Raw genomic sequence first — 17,478 nt, 5'->3', positions numbered from 1 at the left:
TATATAGTGACAGTTATAGTGTATATATACTGTATATAGTGACAGTGATAGTGTGTATATACTGTATATAGTGACAGTTATAGTGTATATATACTGTATATAGTGAGTTATAGTGTATATATACTGTATATAGTGACAGTTATAGTGTATATATACTGTATATAGTGACAGTGATAGTGTGTATATACTGTATATAGTGACAGTTATAGTGTATATATACTGTATATAGTGACAGTTATAGTGTATATATACTGTATATAGTGACAGTTATAGTGTATATATACTGTATATAGTGACAGTTATAGTGTGTATATACTGTATATAGTGACAGTTATAGTGTATATATACTGTATATTGTGCCTGTTATAGTGTATATATACTGTATATAGTGACAGTTATAGTGTATATATACTGTATATTATGCCCGTTATAGTGTATATATACTGTATATAGTAACAGTTATAGTGTATATATACTGTATATAGTGACAGTTATAGTGTATATATACTGTATATAGTGACAGTTATAGTGTATATATACTGTATATTGTGCCTGTTATAGTGTATATATACTGTATATTATGCCCGTTATAGTGTATATATACTGTATATAGTAACAGTTATAGTGTATATATACTGTATATAGTGACAGTTATAGTGTATATATACTGTATATAGTGACAGTTATAGTGTATATATACTGTATATAGTGACAGTTATAGTGTATATATACTGTATATAGTAACAGTTACAGTATATTATATATATACTGTATATTGTGAGTGGGTGACAGCAGTGTACTGGGAATCAGCAGAAAACAAGATGGGGGCTACTGGGGGCATCTCCAGACCTTCCCTGCTAAAGAGCTGTGGTGGCCTTGGGCTGGTACAGAAACCCAAAACATAAAGAGAGAGCTTTATTTCATAAGCGCTAAATGACTCCAGAACACAATCCCTCAGGTCTCTGCATTTATTTTCTAACTTCGTTTTGCTCAAATATAATGGCTAATTGGTTGGTACCGGTAACTGATCTGCTGCAATTCAGCAACTACGGCCCCGGCGGAAGCCGGAAGGATACAACCCCTATGAATATCCCATTGACTGCAATTACAGCGCTCCTTGGGGGAAAGGAAAGAAGCATCAGTCAAAGAATCATCTAAGAGAAAATGATGCTGGGAATTTATGGGTGGGGGGATTTAATCTGGGGGGGATTAAAGGGGAAGTTAACCATTGCTATTACTTATTTTATTATTACTTTTTGTTCATATTTGCCTCAAACCTACCCACAGTGCTACCTGCCCAGCTGTCCCTGATAAACCAATGTATATTAGTGCACGACTATAGGTACAATAATAAACTGAAAGGGTTGCCACTTCCCACCGTTTAGAAGATACAGCCCTCCGTCCTACTGACGTGAGGCGAAACCATTTGGAATCTCTTCTCCAGGATGCCTTGTTTTCTAATTGAGTCATTTATGGTATTTGCCTGCTAAGTGCAAATCCAGCCACGGGAGCTGGAAGGAATGCTCTGCGCCGAGGCCATCGTACCAGCCATTAGCAGAACCTTCCCCCTTGGGCTTTCCATCTGGAAAATGGAAGATAAACTGAACCGGAAAGCAGCAGACCCCGGATCTAAGTTCATCTCTGCGTATTGATGGGAAAGCCATGTTCCGTGTTGATTACCTGGCTGCCGTTTTTTATGCAGCATCAGCAAAGGGGGGGGGACCCCGGGGGGCGACACACAGGCGGCTTGTGACTACATTGAAAAGGATCGTCCTGGATTGTAAGTAGCTGCTGCACATCTAGCTGACTAGTCTTTAAATGGGGGTCAGTGACCCCAGCAGCAAAAAACTATTGCTTTATTGTTACTTTTTTAACCATTCTTTTCTATTCAGCCCCTCTCCTATTTATATACCAGTCACTCATCCAAACCACTGGTTGCTAAGGTAATTTGGACCCTAGCAACCAAACAGCAGCTGAAAACTGGAGAGCTCCTGAACTAAAATGAAATAACTAAAAAACTACAAATAACAGAAAATAAAGACCAATTGCAAATTGCCTCAGAATATCACTCTTTAGATCAGGGGTGGTGAATACGTCGATCGTGGTCCACCAGTCGATCCTCAACCATACCTGGCCCTCCGCTATTGGTGGAATACTGGGAATGGGAAGGTCCTGACCAACAGCTTAATATCTGGAAGCTATAAGATTATGATATTTTTATTTTAACTAAGAAAATGAGGCTGGGAGCCCAAGAAAAATCTGCTCTTCCTTATTTTAGCAACGGCTTAAGAATACTGGTAGATGTAGTCCAGCAACATCAGGGCTGTATGCTTAAAGGAACAGTGCACCATAAAAGTCTCCCCACCTCTCCAGAGCCAGTGGCACAATTAAAATGCAAATGAATCCTCCAATGAGAATCCCAGCTGGAAATATGGCGCCATGTTCTCTGCTTCTGGAATGGGAGACTTTAAACCCAGTTTCTCTATCACAGAACAATTAAACAGCAGTTCAGCCTCCCTCCTGATGTTTGATTCCAGTGCCACTTCATGTACCCCAAAATCTCCCTATGTGAGATAACAGCAAGATCCCTGGCATGGTGTAGGGAAGCAGCATTCTTATTGGTCAGTTCTTTTACATATGTAATTACCTTAGCAAGGTTTATCATGAAGCTGCTGCCATAGTGACTATACAAGTTAGCTACCCACCTGGAATATGGTGTACTTGACATCACGAATTTCAATAGCTCTGTCACATGGATCCTCCTTTTCTGGTGTATTAGTCATAAGGGATTTAAACCTGGGGAGGAATGTGGGAAGAGACATCTTTGAGAATCCATTATTTGTCAGTATGAGGGTCAGTACAAAGGTGTCACTTTGGGCCCCCCAGTCTCACCTATTGGAGGCAGTGACCAGCAGGACCTTGTGAGCGTAGAACAGTTTCCCCTCGACCAGGAAAGTCACATCGGACATGTCCTTGTTGTTCAGGAAGTGAGGATCTGTAAGGTACAACATGTGACCAGTGAGATACCACCATACAGACAGGCCTGGGGTTGACTTAGTTGCCTTCATACTGCCCACTATTATCTGGGAAGTTCAATAGAAACGTTAGCAGATAAAGTGTTCCTCACCTAGACGAGCAGGAAGTGCGCTTTGTGCCTCTGAAATGCTAGGTATTGGGCAGTCCCCATAGCAACGAGTAAAGATGGATGCCACTTTCTGTACGATGCCGTCATTCTGTGGAAACAGGGCACAGTTAGTCACTGGTAGAAAGGGGGGCTCTACACCATAGGTTCTAATTGGTATCTAAAAACCCCTCTAGAGCAGATGTGCTGATGCTTGACCCTCCAGCAGCTCCCAACATCGCAGTGGGCCGGAGGTTAAGAGTTGTCAAGAACCAGCCAGATGTTTCTAGACCAGCCAGATGTTCTGGCTGTGCAGTTTGGGCACCACTGATACTGGGGCCACCCTACTTTCTACTCAACCGATGGACCCCTTCAACTTTAACACTGGCCTTGTTGTATACACCCATGTACCCACAAAGACTGTGCTTGCCCCTCCGCTGCTTACTTTACTGGCTTTGAAGATATGGAAGAGTAGAGCAAGCCCTTCACCGATGAGTTCCTCGTTGTAGTCCTCCTCTCTTATGGAAGAGAATTCCTGCAGCAGGTTCTCCATCGCCGAATGGTGCGAATGGTGGAAGGACGTCCGTAGGGACTCCACCCACACGTGCATCTTCCATGGGACCCCTGGAATACAACAATGGGCATAAATCTATAAGGTGCTTTAACCTATTTATTGGATTATATGTTGGACCAACAACATTTGCTCCTTGAAGTCTACAAGGCTGTCTCGAGCTGTCTGTATGTCTCACCTAGGCTGTGGAGCTCCATGGTTATATCCAGGTATCCATGTTCAGCACTGTAATACATAGCCTCCTGCAGAGCTTTCATCCTGGCCTTACAGAGCCGGACCGGCCCTCGGTCATTACTACCCATGCTGGACGTGTCGCTCTCTACCCCCTCCGCCAGTATCTCCTCCAGCGATAGAACGTCCCCCGGACAGAGCTGAGGCTGAATAAGCAACTTGCGCAGAACATTCCTGCAAAGGTAAAAAATAATAATTATGAGTATCCACCTTATTAAGCCATTGAGGGGACAGAGCAGGATTTTCTGCCTCTGTATAAATGTGGCCACTAGGTGGTGCTAATTCTTTGTATTATTTTCAAATAAGAGAACAAAGAACTTTTTAGGGTTGCAAAGAGCTGCTTGCCTATAGCTGCCCAGTAAATCTGGCCTCACCAATATATATAGACTGTATGATAACCTCATATGAAATGCAATCAATTCTACCAGTCCTAACCTTAGTGGATGATCATTGGTCTCTACTTTACTTATAGGTACAGTGAGGAAAGGTAAAGGGTTAACATTACCTACCTGTGCCCATGTGCTGCAGCATGGCTAAAGCAGTTCATATCTTCATGCAGGGACGAGGACACGCCGCAGGCCTCCAGCATGTTCAACAGAGGATCAGCCCCTCTGTCCAGGAGCAGACTTACCAGCTCATAGTTACCTGCAAACATAGAACAACCCCAAATTTATCATCTGACAGACAGGATAAAGAAAAGCATAAACCAGCAAGAGGAATTTCACTTTCAATTCAGGCACCAAGGTCTGTCTAGGGGTGAGATACCTGCGGCCGATGCCAGTTGGAGGGGTGTCTCTGCATAGCTGTCCTCGCTGCTGTTTATGGCTGAGCCTTCCACATCGGCACCGGCGTCCAGCAGCAGCTGGGAAAAGACAAGATCAGAGACTGTAGACTTGACAGTGGAATAAATAACGGGGACAGCAGGGGGTGATGCTCCTGTTCCTGGAAAGTCTGAAGCGACAAATGCACCTACCTGCACCACAGAGATGTGTCCGTGGAGCACCGCAAACGTCAATGCCGTCCAGTGTCGACTGTCAGGATGAACAGAGGGATATCGGGGTGAACAGCTGGGGACCTGCCAGAAATAAACCATTTATCAGTGACGTCCAGCTCCATGTATGTATGTTAGCATTGGCCATAATGGAGACACCCCCTTTAAGGCTCTGCTACATGACCCTCCTATCTGCACCTATGGGGTAAGTGGAGCTAAATCCACAAAGGACATATCATACTGAGTAACAATTTTTAGATACTGTATATACAACAGGCAGCCTGAAATTCCTAGTGCTTAGTGCTCAGTTGGACACCCCAGAATCAGCCATTTTGGACAGGAGCCCCTTCTTCTCTAACTGTGGCCCTTCGCCCCCATCACCCTATGAAAGCACAAAAGGCCACTTACAGCCACATCCAGGTTAGCGCCAGCTTCTATCAACATCTGGACCATGGCTTCATCTCCGGCAGCGCAGGCGTACATGAGCGGAGTCAACCCCTATTTAACAATGGAAAAAAGAGCCATTAATACCAACAGGGCAATACAAATGGGGTGATGGTTTGTCCCCTTGCATCATATAATTTAGATATAATGTGCCCTAAAGGATGCCGGTGCCTAACCACTCAAATACTAAGGATTTTTTTAAATAAACAATATAGGCAACACTTCTGTCTATATCCCACCTGGTCATCCATGGTGTTAATCCCATCGGGCCCCAGAGCCCGCACTGCCTGAGGAATGAGGTCTGTGCGGCCGCAGTTGAGCATTCGGAACCCTAGATCCTGCTGGAATCTCTCAGTAGCCGCCCCGGCATCCAGGCGTCGGAATGAGCTGAAGCAGCACTCTGGCCTGAGAAGGAAGAACAAAGGTGATGTTGTGGTGGACAAAAAGAAGACACAACATCCCCAATTCATTGGGGATGCCAATATATTAGTCCCCCCCACCAAGCGAATCCAATCATTTTTTCCCAAGGCCAGTGCACCTATTACTTACTTAAGTTGCCTCGGTTCACAATCCAGGCCCGGGAGGAGGAGTCTGGCCGTCTGTCTGATGTCATCACTTTCAACCGTCAGACTGCGCCTATGCTCTGCGTAAGTGATGGCGACCCGCATCCACTCCATAAGAGGGGGCAGTTGGATGAAGGGCCTGGTTGGGGGAGAGGGACATTATGGAGAATATGCACAACTATCCAATCACAGGAGTCAGAGTTCATCTGCTAATTCACCCCCATAGTACTATACAGTCATCAACCCACCTTGGGGTAACTTGGGTGCTGAATCATTAAAGCCCAGTTCCAGTTGCCCTTTAAATAGGCAACTGGAACAGCCTGGTTGTAACTGATCACCCAAAACATAAATCAGATCTGATGATCCCCAGTTACACATATGTTGGATATTTAGCCAACCAGGAACAGGCTGTAGGCTTTTCAGGTAACATTTGGGCTACAAGAGTGACCTTTGAAATACCAACAGTCTTGGTCTTGGGCATAATGAGCATAACAGGTTATGACTGGGGTGTAACAGGGAGTTGTCCGCTGTTAAATGGACATGGCCAAAAAAAAAAAAATCATACTCTGGGGTTTTTAATCAAGCCCACCAAGACCCTGCCCAAATCCAAACAAAACCCTGTCCAGTTCCCACTAAGCCCCTTTTCTTTTTCACCCCAAAATGAAAGATTAGAGGTTCAGTTGGAGGGTAATAACTAGGCTCATAATAGGGTTTACCCACACTGACCTACCAAGCATGGCCCATTAGTGAGCGTCCAATTATGCACTCACATGGCCCAAATATGCACTCACTCGTGTGTTAGTGCTCTCACGTACCTCTCATTGTGTAGCGCCATCTTGGGAGGATCGAGGTTTGGGTTCTCCATGGACTCCATCTGCGAACAGCGCAGAAAGTAATACAGCGTGTGCAGAGAGTCGGGCGACCAAGTGATGTGATGTTGAGGGTGCCGGGGGTGCCGCAAGGGGCTCATTCCAGGCCGAAGGCTTGTCAGGCACTGCAAATGGTGCATCGCGCGGGACACCAGGTCACCTGTAGAGAGAGGCAGGGTCAATTTCATTTTATTAAATATGGATATATAAGTATTGCACCACTAGCTTATAATGCATTGGGGGGTTTAGTTCCAATTTTGTAATCGTAACCATTATTATTGGTCCAGACTGGGATTCCAAATAGGCCCTGGTATAACAGATACACAGAGGCCCAAACAGCCCCCCCAGCCCAATAAATAGTGACTGTCTGTGGCATCTTACAGCAGCCCCCCTGGCATTCCCAGTACCCAGAGGCCCAAACAGCCCCCCCAGCCCAATAAATAGTGACTGTCTGTGGCACCTTACAGCCCCCCTGGCATTCCCAGTACCCAGAGGCCCAAACAGCCCCCCCAGCCCAATAAATAGTGACTGTCTGTGGCACCTTACAGCCCCCCTGGCATTCCCAGTACCCAGAGGCACAAACAGCCCCCCCAGCCCAATAAATAGTGACTGTCTGTGGCACCTTACAGCCCCCCTGGCATTCCCAGTACCCAGAGGCACAAACAGCCCCCCCCAGCCCAATAAATAGTGACTGTCTGTGGCACCTTACAGCCCCCCTGGCATTCCCAGTACCCAGAGGCACAAACAGCCCCCCCAGCCCAATAAATAGTGACTGTCTGTGGCACCTTACAGCCCCCCTGGCATTCCCAGTACCCAGAGGCACAAACAGCCCCCCCAGCCCAATAAATAGTGACTGTCTGTGGCACCTTACAGCCCCCCTGGCATTCCCAGTACCCAGAGGCACAAACAGCCCCCCCCAGCCCAATAAATAGTGAGTGTCTGTGGCACCTTACAGCCCCCCTGGCATTCCCAGTACCCAGAGGCACAAACAGCCCCCCCCCAGCCCAATAAATAGTGACTGTCTGTGGCACCTTACAGCCCCCCTGGCATTCCCAGTACCCAGAGGCACAAACAGCCCCCCAGCCCAATAAATAGTGACTGTCTGTGGCACCTTACAGCCCCCCTGGCATTCCCAGTACCCAGAGGCCCACAGATTGCCAGTCTATATAATTTAAGGGTGACAGTGCCATGAAGGTTACCTTCTTCTTTTAACACTGGAAACGGGCAAGAGACAGAAATCTTAGACAGTATTTCCTCACATTAGGCAAAATATGCTGACTGTACCCATTCCTCGGCGCTCATTCGTGCGTTTCTATCACTGCGTCATGTTTGCCCTTTAAAGGGTCATTGGTACTTTGTTTAGCAGTTGGGTCTGCGTGTGATGCAGCAATACAGCCGTGCATCCCGCTCTCTGCGGCTTCAGGGATGAATGGAAGTGATGATACCTTTCAGCGAGGTCAGAGACGCACGTGGAAATGCGATCATGTTCCCCCGGGGGCAGTTGCACGGGGGCCATAGCAATAGCAGCTATAAATACTGTTCCACAGTCACATTTATCAGCACTAACTATACCGCCATAAACACCCTCCTACACCCCTTCATAGACACACGGAGGGGAATATATGTGAATATATACGTATATAGGGAATATATAGGGAATATATGTGCCTATTGTTGCCTTCCAGTTAATTCCTTTACCTTGCTAAGTTTTCTTACCTCTAACCCTCTATGCATGAATATGATTACGGCCATGGCATGAAGGGCGATTCTGGGGGCACCCATGGGGTCAGTCATCTGGTACTCAAAAATGAGGTAGCTATTGTTTTTACATACATGGTGCACCCTGGGGGTCCAGGCAATTGTCAAAGGGGTAAAATTAAAGGTAACTAGGGTTGCCAACTGGCTGGTATTTCACCGATTAAACTGACCGTAAATTTGTAAAAACTTGTCCTTCAGCCCTAGCCCACATCTGATCCCCCCCTGGCCCACCTCTGATCCACCCCTGGCCCAACTCTGATCCACCCCTGGCCCACCTCTGATCCACCCCTGGCCCAACTCTGATCCACCCCTGGCCCACCTCTGATCCACCCCTGGCCCACCTCTGATCCACCCCTGGCCCCCCTCTGATCCACCCGGCCCGCCTCTGATCCACCCCTGGCCCACCTCTGATCCACCCGGCCCGCCTCTGATCCACCCCTTGCCCACTTCTGATCCACCCCTGGCCCGCCTCTGATCCACCCCTTGCCCACATCTGATCCACCCTCGGCCCGCCTCTGATCCACCCCTTGCCTACATCTGATCCACCCTCGGCCCGCCTTTGATCCACCCCTGACCCGCCTCCTATTCCCTCTCCCAGCTTCCTTTCTTGCCTGCCCCACTCACTACTTCTATGTGGCCCACCAAAGTCATGGCCGCCCCTGACATCATGCTCCCTAAACCCCCCTGTGGACCCACCCTTGCTCTGGCAAGTAAACAGATTAAGGAAAGGTGGCAACCCTAAAGGTAACTTTTAGTATGTAATAGAATTTCCTATTCCTGGCAACTTTTCAATTGGGCTTCTTTTTCTTTTATACATTTTGAACTATTTGCCTTTTTCTTTTCAGCTTTAATATAGGGGGGTCACTGACCCCGGCAACCAAAACAACAGTTGCTCTGGGAGGCCACAACAAATAGATGGGGGTTTGGCCAGCAGTGATGTGTGGGCTGGCCCAAAATCCACAGGACTCACAGGCTGGGGGCAGCCAATCATTTTTCTTGTGGGTCAGAGACAACAGCCCAGAGGGCCCTGGTGACTACTGCAGTAATAATTGGGGGCCCCTACGGGGGGGGGGGGGGAGGGCACTGCAAACTTACTAATATGTGGCCCCATAATTACTAATGGCCTTGAGCTGTCTCCTATATGCTGGATATGGAGATCTGTTACAGCCTTACTGGGCCCCACAAATAAGTTTAGGGCCACAAAAAACTTCAGAACCGATCATCCAAAAATGTCCAATATTCAATTTGTTTAGGGTAATGCCCAATATGTAATGCCCCACCCCTCCCATATAACAGGTAAGGACACAGCAGGCAATGGTCCCACCTTCCCAAATCAAATGTTGATGACATATCCGTACCGCAGAATGTTATGGATAAATATTCAATTGCAGGAACTTGCCCAAATAAACATGTGTCTCAGTGTCAGGGAACCCTGCCCCCCGGGGCAATTCCATTATTAAATGGAGACACTGCTTGAGAAATGCAGAACATGTAACAAACCACATCTGAGCGCTAATCCTATTCTCACAGGGGGGCGAAATTAAACCATAAAAATGTTTTTATAATGTTTCATGCAGAATACTGTACTAACTAGCCCTCCCCCAACACTGCAAACTGTATATGAATTATTAAAGGGAAACACAACCCAAAAACTGTTGGACCTGGATTCAGTACCATGGTAGGTAATATTTCTGGACTTTTAACCACTGCTGGGTATATGGGGCACTGCTGGAGTACCCAGAAAGTATATGGGGCTTAGTGGGGCACTGCTGGGGGCCCAAAAGGTATTTGGGGCTTAATGGGACACTACTGGGGGACCCAAGAGGTATATGGGGCTCAGTGGGGCACTACTGGGGGACCAAAGAGGTATATGGGGCTCAGTGGGGCACTACTGGGGGACCAAAGAGGTATATGGGGCTCAGTGGGGCACTACTGGGGGCCCAAAAGGTATTTGGGGCTTAATGGGACACTACTGGGGGACCCAAGAGGTATATGGGGCTCAGTGGGGCACTACTGGGGGACCAAAGAGGTATATGGGGCTCAGTGGGGCACTACTGGGGGACCAAAGAGGTATATGGGGCTCAGTGGGGCACTACTGGGGGACCAAAGAGGTATATGGGGCTCAGTGGGGCACTACTGGGGGACCAAAGAGGTATATGGGGCTCAGTGGGGCACTACTGGGGGACCAAAGAGGTATATGGGGCTCAGTGGGGCACTACTGGGGGACCAAAGAGGTATATGGGGCTCAGTGGGGCACTGCTGGGGGACCCAAGAGGTATGTGGGGCTCAGTGGAGAACAGCTGGGGGATCCAAGATGTATATGAGGCTCGGTGTGACACTGCTGGAGGACCCAAGAAGTTGTGGGACTCAGTGGGGCACTGCTGGAGTACCCAAGAGGTTTATGATGCTCAGTGGGACAAAAAAAGGTATATGAGACTCTACTGGGGAGACTCAATAGGTAAAGTATTCAGGGCTCAGGGTGGGGGGGGGGGGGGGCTTTAGAACTGTGCCTGGGTTATTTAAGGCAAACACAACCCAAAAACTGGACCTGCATTCTGTACAATGATGGTTGATGGACTCTTTCCCACTTATTGGTGCTGCCTAGAAAGCCCCTGAGTGCCACTTACTCAGCTCGGAGATGCTGCCAACACAGGTTGCAAGCAGGGACTGTTCCAGCGTCCGCAGTTCCAGGTGTGTGTAGGCATTGGCTGTTTCGTCTCCCACCAGGACGCCGTCATTATAGGGACTGAAATAAGGAGGGAGGGAGAGGACCCCTATAATGCAATAAAAATACATTGTCAGAAATGATTCAGATTTTTCCTTAATGTAACCTTAATATTTTCTATAATTGTAAGTAACCAGGGTCTGACTGGCATACCCAGGGCCCAACACTGCACTTAAACCAATCTGCAACCAAACTACTCTCCCAACAGGATTGGGATCCATTAAGTTTGCTTCCAATGCCCCGATAGGCCAATCCCACCCTGTAACCAACATTCCTTATACATTCACGGCACAATGTCATTGGTTAATTTGTAAATACGCAAATGCATTTTTAAGCTCATTGAGACTCATTTATTAACACTGGGCAGTAACCCACAGCAACCAATCAGTGATTAGGATCTTTCAACCAGCACAGGTAGAACAATGAAAGCGAGAGCTTTATTGGCCGGCATGGGTCATTGCCCAGGTGCACATTTGCCCAGTGTTTGATAAATCAGCCCCAGTACAGAAGATGCTGATATTGTAGGTTCAGCCTTGCCTTAGCATCCATTGTACCCATCAGCAACTGATCACAACCTTCCCTAGGTCTCCTGTGTGTTAATATCTCAAAGAGCCAGCAGGGGGCATGCTCAGCCTAGGGGGGCTACACTTTGCACTTTAGGGGCCACTATACCTGTATATATAGTGGCCCTATACCAGGTCATTGTGTTATTTACATGTATTACCTTTATTGATTACTCTGCTGAGTACATTTTCCCCTTTAGGGCTAGATTTGCCCCTCCCCATCCCTGCAGTCAGCACAATTCCCCTCTCTTTATTTTATTCCCTCCAATGCTCCTCTAATGGAGAGCGCAGAAAGGGCCGTTTTCTCAAAACGCACAAATGCTTTTTACGACATGGACAGGGGTAATAACTTCCCCAGACAAGGAAAATATTCAGGAAAATAAGCATTTCATCTGCACAATTCATGTGGCTGCCAAACGCTCTCAGGCGCTGGAGCGAGTGCTAACGGCTGGGGCTGGGTGATTCGGGGACAGGTTTCAGCCACCTTACAAATTTAGTTTCACTAAACAAAAATCTATAAAACACTTCCCTTTGCCCCCTACACTTGGTCTGCTGTCTCCATTGTGACATCCATAAGGCTGTGCCGTCATATGTTACTGTCTGTTGAAAGGAATGGAAACTGGATGCATGGAATCAATTAATCAATTTAAGAATACTTTCCCTTTAATTGTGTTAGCAGGCAAAGGAAGCCTTTAATGAGCATTCTGGGGGCCATAGCCTTTCCAAAAGTGGCCAACTGTTACCCATGATTAAGTCATTAAGAAAACATAATAATGGAAAATTCAGTTTATTATCAACTTGCTGGACAGCAAAACTTCCTTTTGTTTCTGACGGGCGGATCAATAGGGAGAAAGACAAACATTTCTTTGATCAGATCAATAACGCAGAAGGATTCTTGTGTACCCTGGGAAAATCCACACTTTCTCTATAAAAAGGCTACAAGCATGTTATAGGGGATATCAACCATCCAACAATGTGGTTTTACAAACTATGATTCCAAGCATTGTCAGCAAGATTTCTGGGGGACCCAAAATCTTGAGAGGGTTCAGTGAGACATTAATGGGGTAAACAAGAGATATTTGAGGCTCAGTGGGGCATTACTGGGGGACCCAAGAGTTATATGGGGCTTAGTAGGGCATTACTGGGGGACCCAAGAGTTATATGGGGCTTAGTAGGGCACTACTGGGGGACCCAAGAGTTATATAGAGCTCAGTGGGGCACTACGGGGGGACCCAAGAGGTATATGGGGCTTAGTGGGTCATTACTGGGGGACACAAGATGTATATGGGGCTTAGTAGGGCACTACTGGGGGACCCAAGAGTTATATAGAGCTCAGTGGGGCACTACGGGGGGACCCAAGAGGTATATGGGGCTTAGTGGGGCATTACTGGGGCATTACTGGCGGACACAAGAGTTATATGGGGCTTAGTAGGGCACTACTGGGGGACCCAAGAGTTATATAGAGCTCAGTGGGGCACTACGGGGGGACCCAAGAGGTATATGGGGCTTAGTGGGGCATTACTGGGGCATTACTGGCGGACACAAGAGGTATATGGGGCTTAGTAAGGTACTACTGGGGGACCCAAGAGGTATATGGGGCTTAGTGGGGCATTACTGGGGGACACAAGAGGTATATGGGGCTTAGTGGGGCATTACTGGGGGACACAAGATGTATATGGGGCTTAGTAGGGCACTACTGGGGGACCCAAGAGTTATATAGAGCTCAGTGGGGTACTGCTGGGGGACCAAAGAGGTATATGGGGCTCAGTGAGGCATTGCTGGGGGTATAAGAGGTATATGGGGCTTAGTGGGACACTACTGGGGGACCCCAAGAGTTAAATAGGGCTCAGTGAGGCATTGCTGGGGGACCCAAGAGTATATGGTGCCCAGTGTGGAATTGCTGGGAAACCCCAGAGGTATATGGGGTTTAAATACATAAAGGTAGCCAGGTAAAGTCACAGAGATGGGATCCTGGGGGTACTGGTGTAACTTAGAATTAGTTGGCATTGCGCAGGGGTGATGAATAACCTATAATCAGTATATAGTATAATGATTATACAGGCAGCCCAATGGCTTCTGCCCGGGTGTGATTAGCGTGTGTATGGGGGCAGGAGCTGGATAGGGGTCGCTGGGGAGAGAAGTGAATATACTGAGATTATAGTGAGGTTTATAAACTGAATATTAGACATTTGTGTGAAGCAGATACAGACTTACTACAAAGCAGCAGAGCCATTTATTAACATTGTGTCTGGGCCGCCTGATACCCTCCTATGGGACATATAACATCTAAAATGTTACATTTTTTTTACAAAGTTTTCCTTTAAAATAAACATATTATAGGAAAACAGGTTTGACAGACAGCAGCAGAAATTCTGGCATCTGACTGTTGTGGCCAATAGGTGGAGGTCAGTGTCCTACTATATACCGTAACTCTTACTATAGACTCTAAATGATGGAACATATTTCATTTGCTTGAGAGATGATGATATCCTGCCCCCTACTGGAGAGGGGGATTATATCCTGCCCCTAATATCTGATTGGCTGGCCCATGAAGTGATATTACTGATATATGATATTACTGATTAGGTTCTGCCAATATGTTCATGGCCTAATTATATCAAGCAAATTAAATGTTACCCTCTTTATCATGCCCCCATCTATTTAATGCCGGCCCAGCCTCAGCGTAAAGTAAAGATTAAGAAAGCTCTGTTGCAGCAATAACACTCTGAAACCTGGGCAGGAACCCTCTGAATAGCATCCAACAGACGCAATAACCCCACCCCTGATGTCATGATGCAAGAAACATCATCACTTGATGACATCACTTCGGCGGTTTGTGAGATGACGTCAGTGACGCACGGTGCTGAGTCATCACACACGCCCCTTTGCCCCACTCTCCTCTGTCATCTCAGCTGAAGGAGGGGGGGAGATGCAGTTTGCCTGGGGCACCCTAAGAACATGGCCCTGCACCATGTATAATAATGGAGTCCATTGCATACATGTGTTTATAAATATTACCTCCTAAAGTTGTAGCATTCTGGCACACAAGGGGTTAGTCGCTGCAGTTCCCCCTCTTCTCCTGGGTTTGGCTCCTACCATTGCCAGCATCTGGATCCAATTAGAGAGTCCAGTGAGCGGCACCTTACACACTGCCCCGCTTGTGCTTCTGTGCCAGAGCAGTTAGATTGTTATTAGCAGAGAAGTACAGGGGCACAGCTCGCTCCCGTTAACCCTATCAGCCCTGCCAGGCCCCCCCCCCCCCCCCCATTGCTTCTTGCCAATTATGAGTAATTGGGGGGCACGCCGTTCCCAGTCAGGAACAATAATCCTTTTTGCACAGGCGAAACCACAGAAGCTGCTTATTGGCTTTCTACCTGGAGACTTCGACACAAGGGAGCTCTGTAGCCCCAAACAGAAGCACATTAAGCTAATAGATAGGTTTAGCCAGCTTAAATAGGGGGTCTCTGCAGCCCAAATAACCAAAAACATACCAATAACAGGGAACTGCGAAACCAAAGTATGCCTAGTCAAATGATATTAATCAGCTGGCTTCCGCTACATTGAGTTGGGAGTCAGAACTAGCAGAGAATATAAACAGCCAAAGGTTAGAGAGTTGCTTAGAATTACATTGTCATTTAACATATAAGAACATAGTTTATTATATATACAGAACATGTAATCTTCATATTTGGGTGCCGCCATACTTTTTCAGACTTCAAGTTCAGTAAATGTCATGTCCCCCTAGGGGTGCTGTTACCTAGGCTGGTAACCTAGGAAGCTGCAAAGAAGCAATATGGCAGCTCCTACTGATGTGTATAATACAAAAGTAGGAGAAAAAGGGAAAGATTGGCATTGCTAGACACAGGGCACTATCTGCAAGGATTTCTCCTTGTGCCTGCAGAAGGAATCTCTCACCCTCCCAACACATACAGGCAGGTTGTGATAGAGATCTGAGATTGTAAGCTCACTGGGGCAGGGACTGATGGGAATGTGATAGGGACCTTAGATTGTAAGCTCACTGGGGCAGGGACTGATGGGAATGGGATAGGGACCTTAGATTGTAAGCTCCACTGGGGCAGGCACTGATGGGGATGTGATAGGGACCTTAGATTGTAAGCTCACTGGGGCAGGGACTGATGGGAATGGGATAGGGACCTTAGATTGTAAGCTCACTGGGGCAGGGACTGATGGGAATGGGATAGGGACCTTAGATTGTAAGCTCACTGGGGCAGGGACTGATGGAAATGTGATAGGGACCTTAGATTGTAAGCTCCACTGGGGCAGGGACTGATGGGAAAGTGATAGCCATGGCCCCATAGCCCATAGCAACCAACCAGCAATTAGATTTGAATGGTCACCTACAAGTTTCAAAACAAAAGCACAAAAGTGTCCTATGGCCAATGCTGCTAGGTGCTGAGTGCAGCAAAATCTTACACAGAAGCATTTCAGTGCAATTCTGTGCCCCTTAGTGCTTTTGGACTTGCACCCGTCGTCTGTATAAAAGACCCCTTATATGTTTCATCTATTAAAGTGTTGGGGTGGCATCTTTACCTGAGTTATTGTAAAGCCACCAACACATTGGCCCTGACTGTGCCGTTTTACCTGTTCCCTTAACCCCCGTCCAACACAGGGGGAAGGGAGTAACCTTATTGCCCCCCCATCTTCCTGGCTACTTAATTAATGGTATGGCCCGTGCCTTCCTGCAGGATATACTTTCATGGCTTACACTGAGGCTGTTGTTGGACTGGACTTAAACACACAGAATTCTCTTCTAGCGCCGGCCGTCAGGACAGAGCCGTATTCAGGGCCCTCCAAGTAGGAAACTCACAAATAATGGTTTCCTGAAGGGATAAAGGCCCTCGCTGTTCGTATATAAACCACAAGCAGCAACGCACAGGGCCTGACAGAGAGGGGGGGACTAATCCATTCAAGGGGAAGGGGGAGAATACCACAGGGCTACAGAGGAATATGTGTCTGTAACACTCACAGCAATGCTTAGCGGTACCTGTAGTCAGATCTGCTGTGTGGGCCCAATTTGGGTCTGTATAGGGGAGTCTATCCACCACCCAAACATATAACATTCCAATATACAGGCATTAAAGATCCCCACTGAGCAAGTTTGTCGGCGCAATAGATATCTGCTATAGTGGGCTAGTAACCGCTCCGAAAAGACTCTCCAAAGTCGCGTGAAGTTGCCTGAAGGTAGAGACTTTGTGCCACTGCAGCGATGCAAAGGGCTTTCCACCCAGGCCCGGATTTGTGGAGAGGCCACAAAGGCCCAGGCCTAGGGCGGCATGCCGCCCCGCACATACGCACGGGGTGGCGCGTTCGCACATGCGCAGAGGGCGACACCCACAGGGGCGGCCTTGGGGCGCCTCAGAGAGAAATCCGGCCCTGTTTTCACCGGCAACTTCTATTGTTGCCAGTGGAAAGTCTTTTCAGAGTGGGAGTGGTTACCAGGCCCGGATTTGTGGCGAGGCCACAAAGGCCCGGGCCTAGGGCGGCAAATACACAGGGGCGGCATGCCGCCCCGCCGCAAGCAAATGTTAACATTTTGCTCCCATACGGAGCAATGGGGACATCTCCCCACTGCTCCGTATGGGAGTTCTCAGTTAGGCGCTTGCGCATGCGCATTAGCGATA

At 47.5% G+C, this 17,478-nt stretch overlaps 1 protein-coding gene across 1 annotated transcript in view; it reads right to left on the bottom strand.

The window, feature by feature from the left end:
- Nucleotides 1-17,478, bottom strand: part of abtb2 (ankyrin repeat and BTB domain containing 2) — an 80,816-nt gene that overhangs the window by 6,186 nt on the left and 57,152 nt on the right. Inside the window, 13 exon segments of the mRNA NM_001375264.1 lie at nucleotides 2,706-2,796; nucleotides 2,893-2,995; nucleotides 3,128-3,233; nucleotides 3,567-3,745; nucleotides 3,871-4,097; nucleotides 4,433-4,568; nucleotides 4,689-4,785; nucleotides 4,897-4,998; nucleotides 5,323-5,412; nucleotides 5,598-5,763; nucleotides 5,908-6,060; nucleotides 6,737-6,950; nucleotides 11,176-11,322. Of these exon segments, the coding sequence (NP_001362193.1) occupies nucleotides 2,706-2,796; nucleotides 2,893-2,995; nucleotides 3,128-3,233; nucleotides 3,567-3,745; nucleotides 3,871-4,097; nucleotides 4,433-4,568; nucleotides 4,689-4,785; nucleotides 4,897-4,998; nucleotides 5,323-5,412; nucleotides 5,598-5,763; nucleotides 5,908-6,060; nucleotides 6,737-6,950; nucleotides 11,176-11,322 (1,811 nt within the window).

Source organism: Xenopus tropicalis, chromosome 4 (assembly GCF_000004195.4).
Source record: "Xenopus tropicalis strain Nigerian chromosome 4, UCB_Xtro_10.0, whole genome shotgun sequence".
In the NCBI taxonomy this organism is placed as follows: Eukaryota; Metazoa; Chordata; class Amphibia; order Anura; family Pipidae; genus Xenopus; species Xenopus tropicalis.
This window is presented reverse-complemented; position numbering and strand designations above follow the sequence as displayed.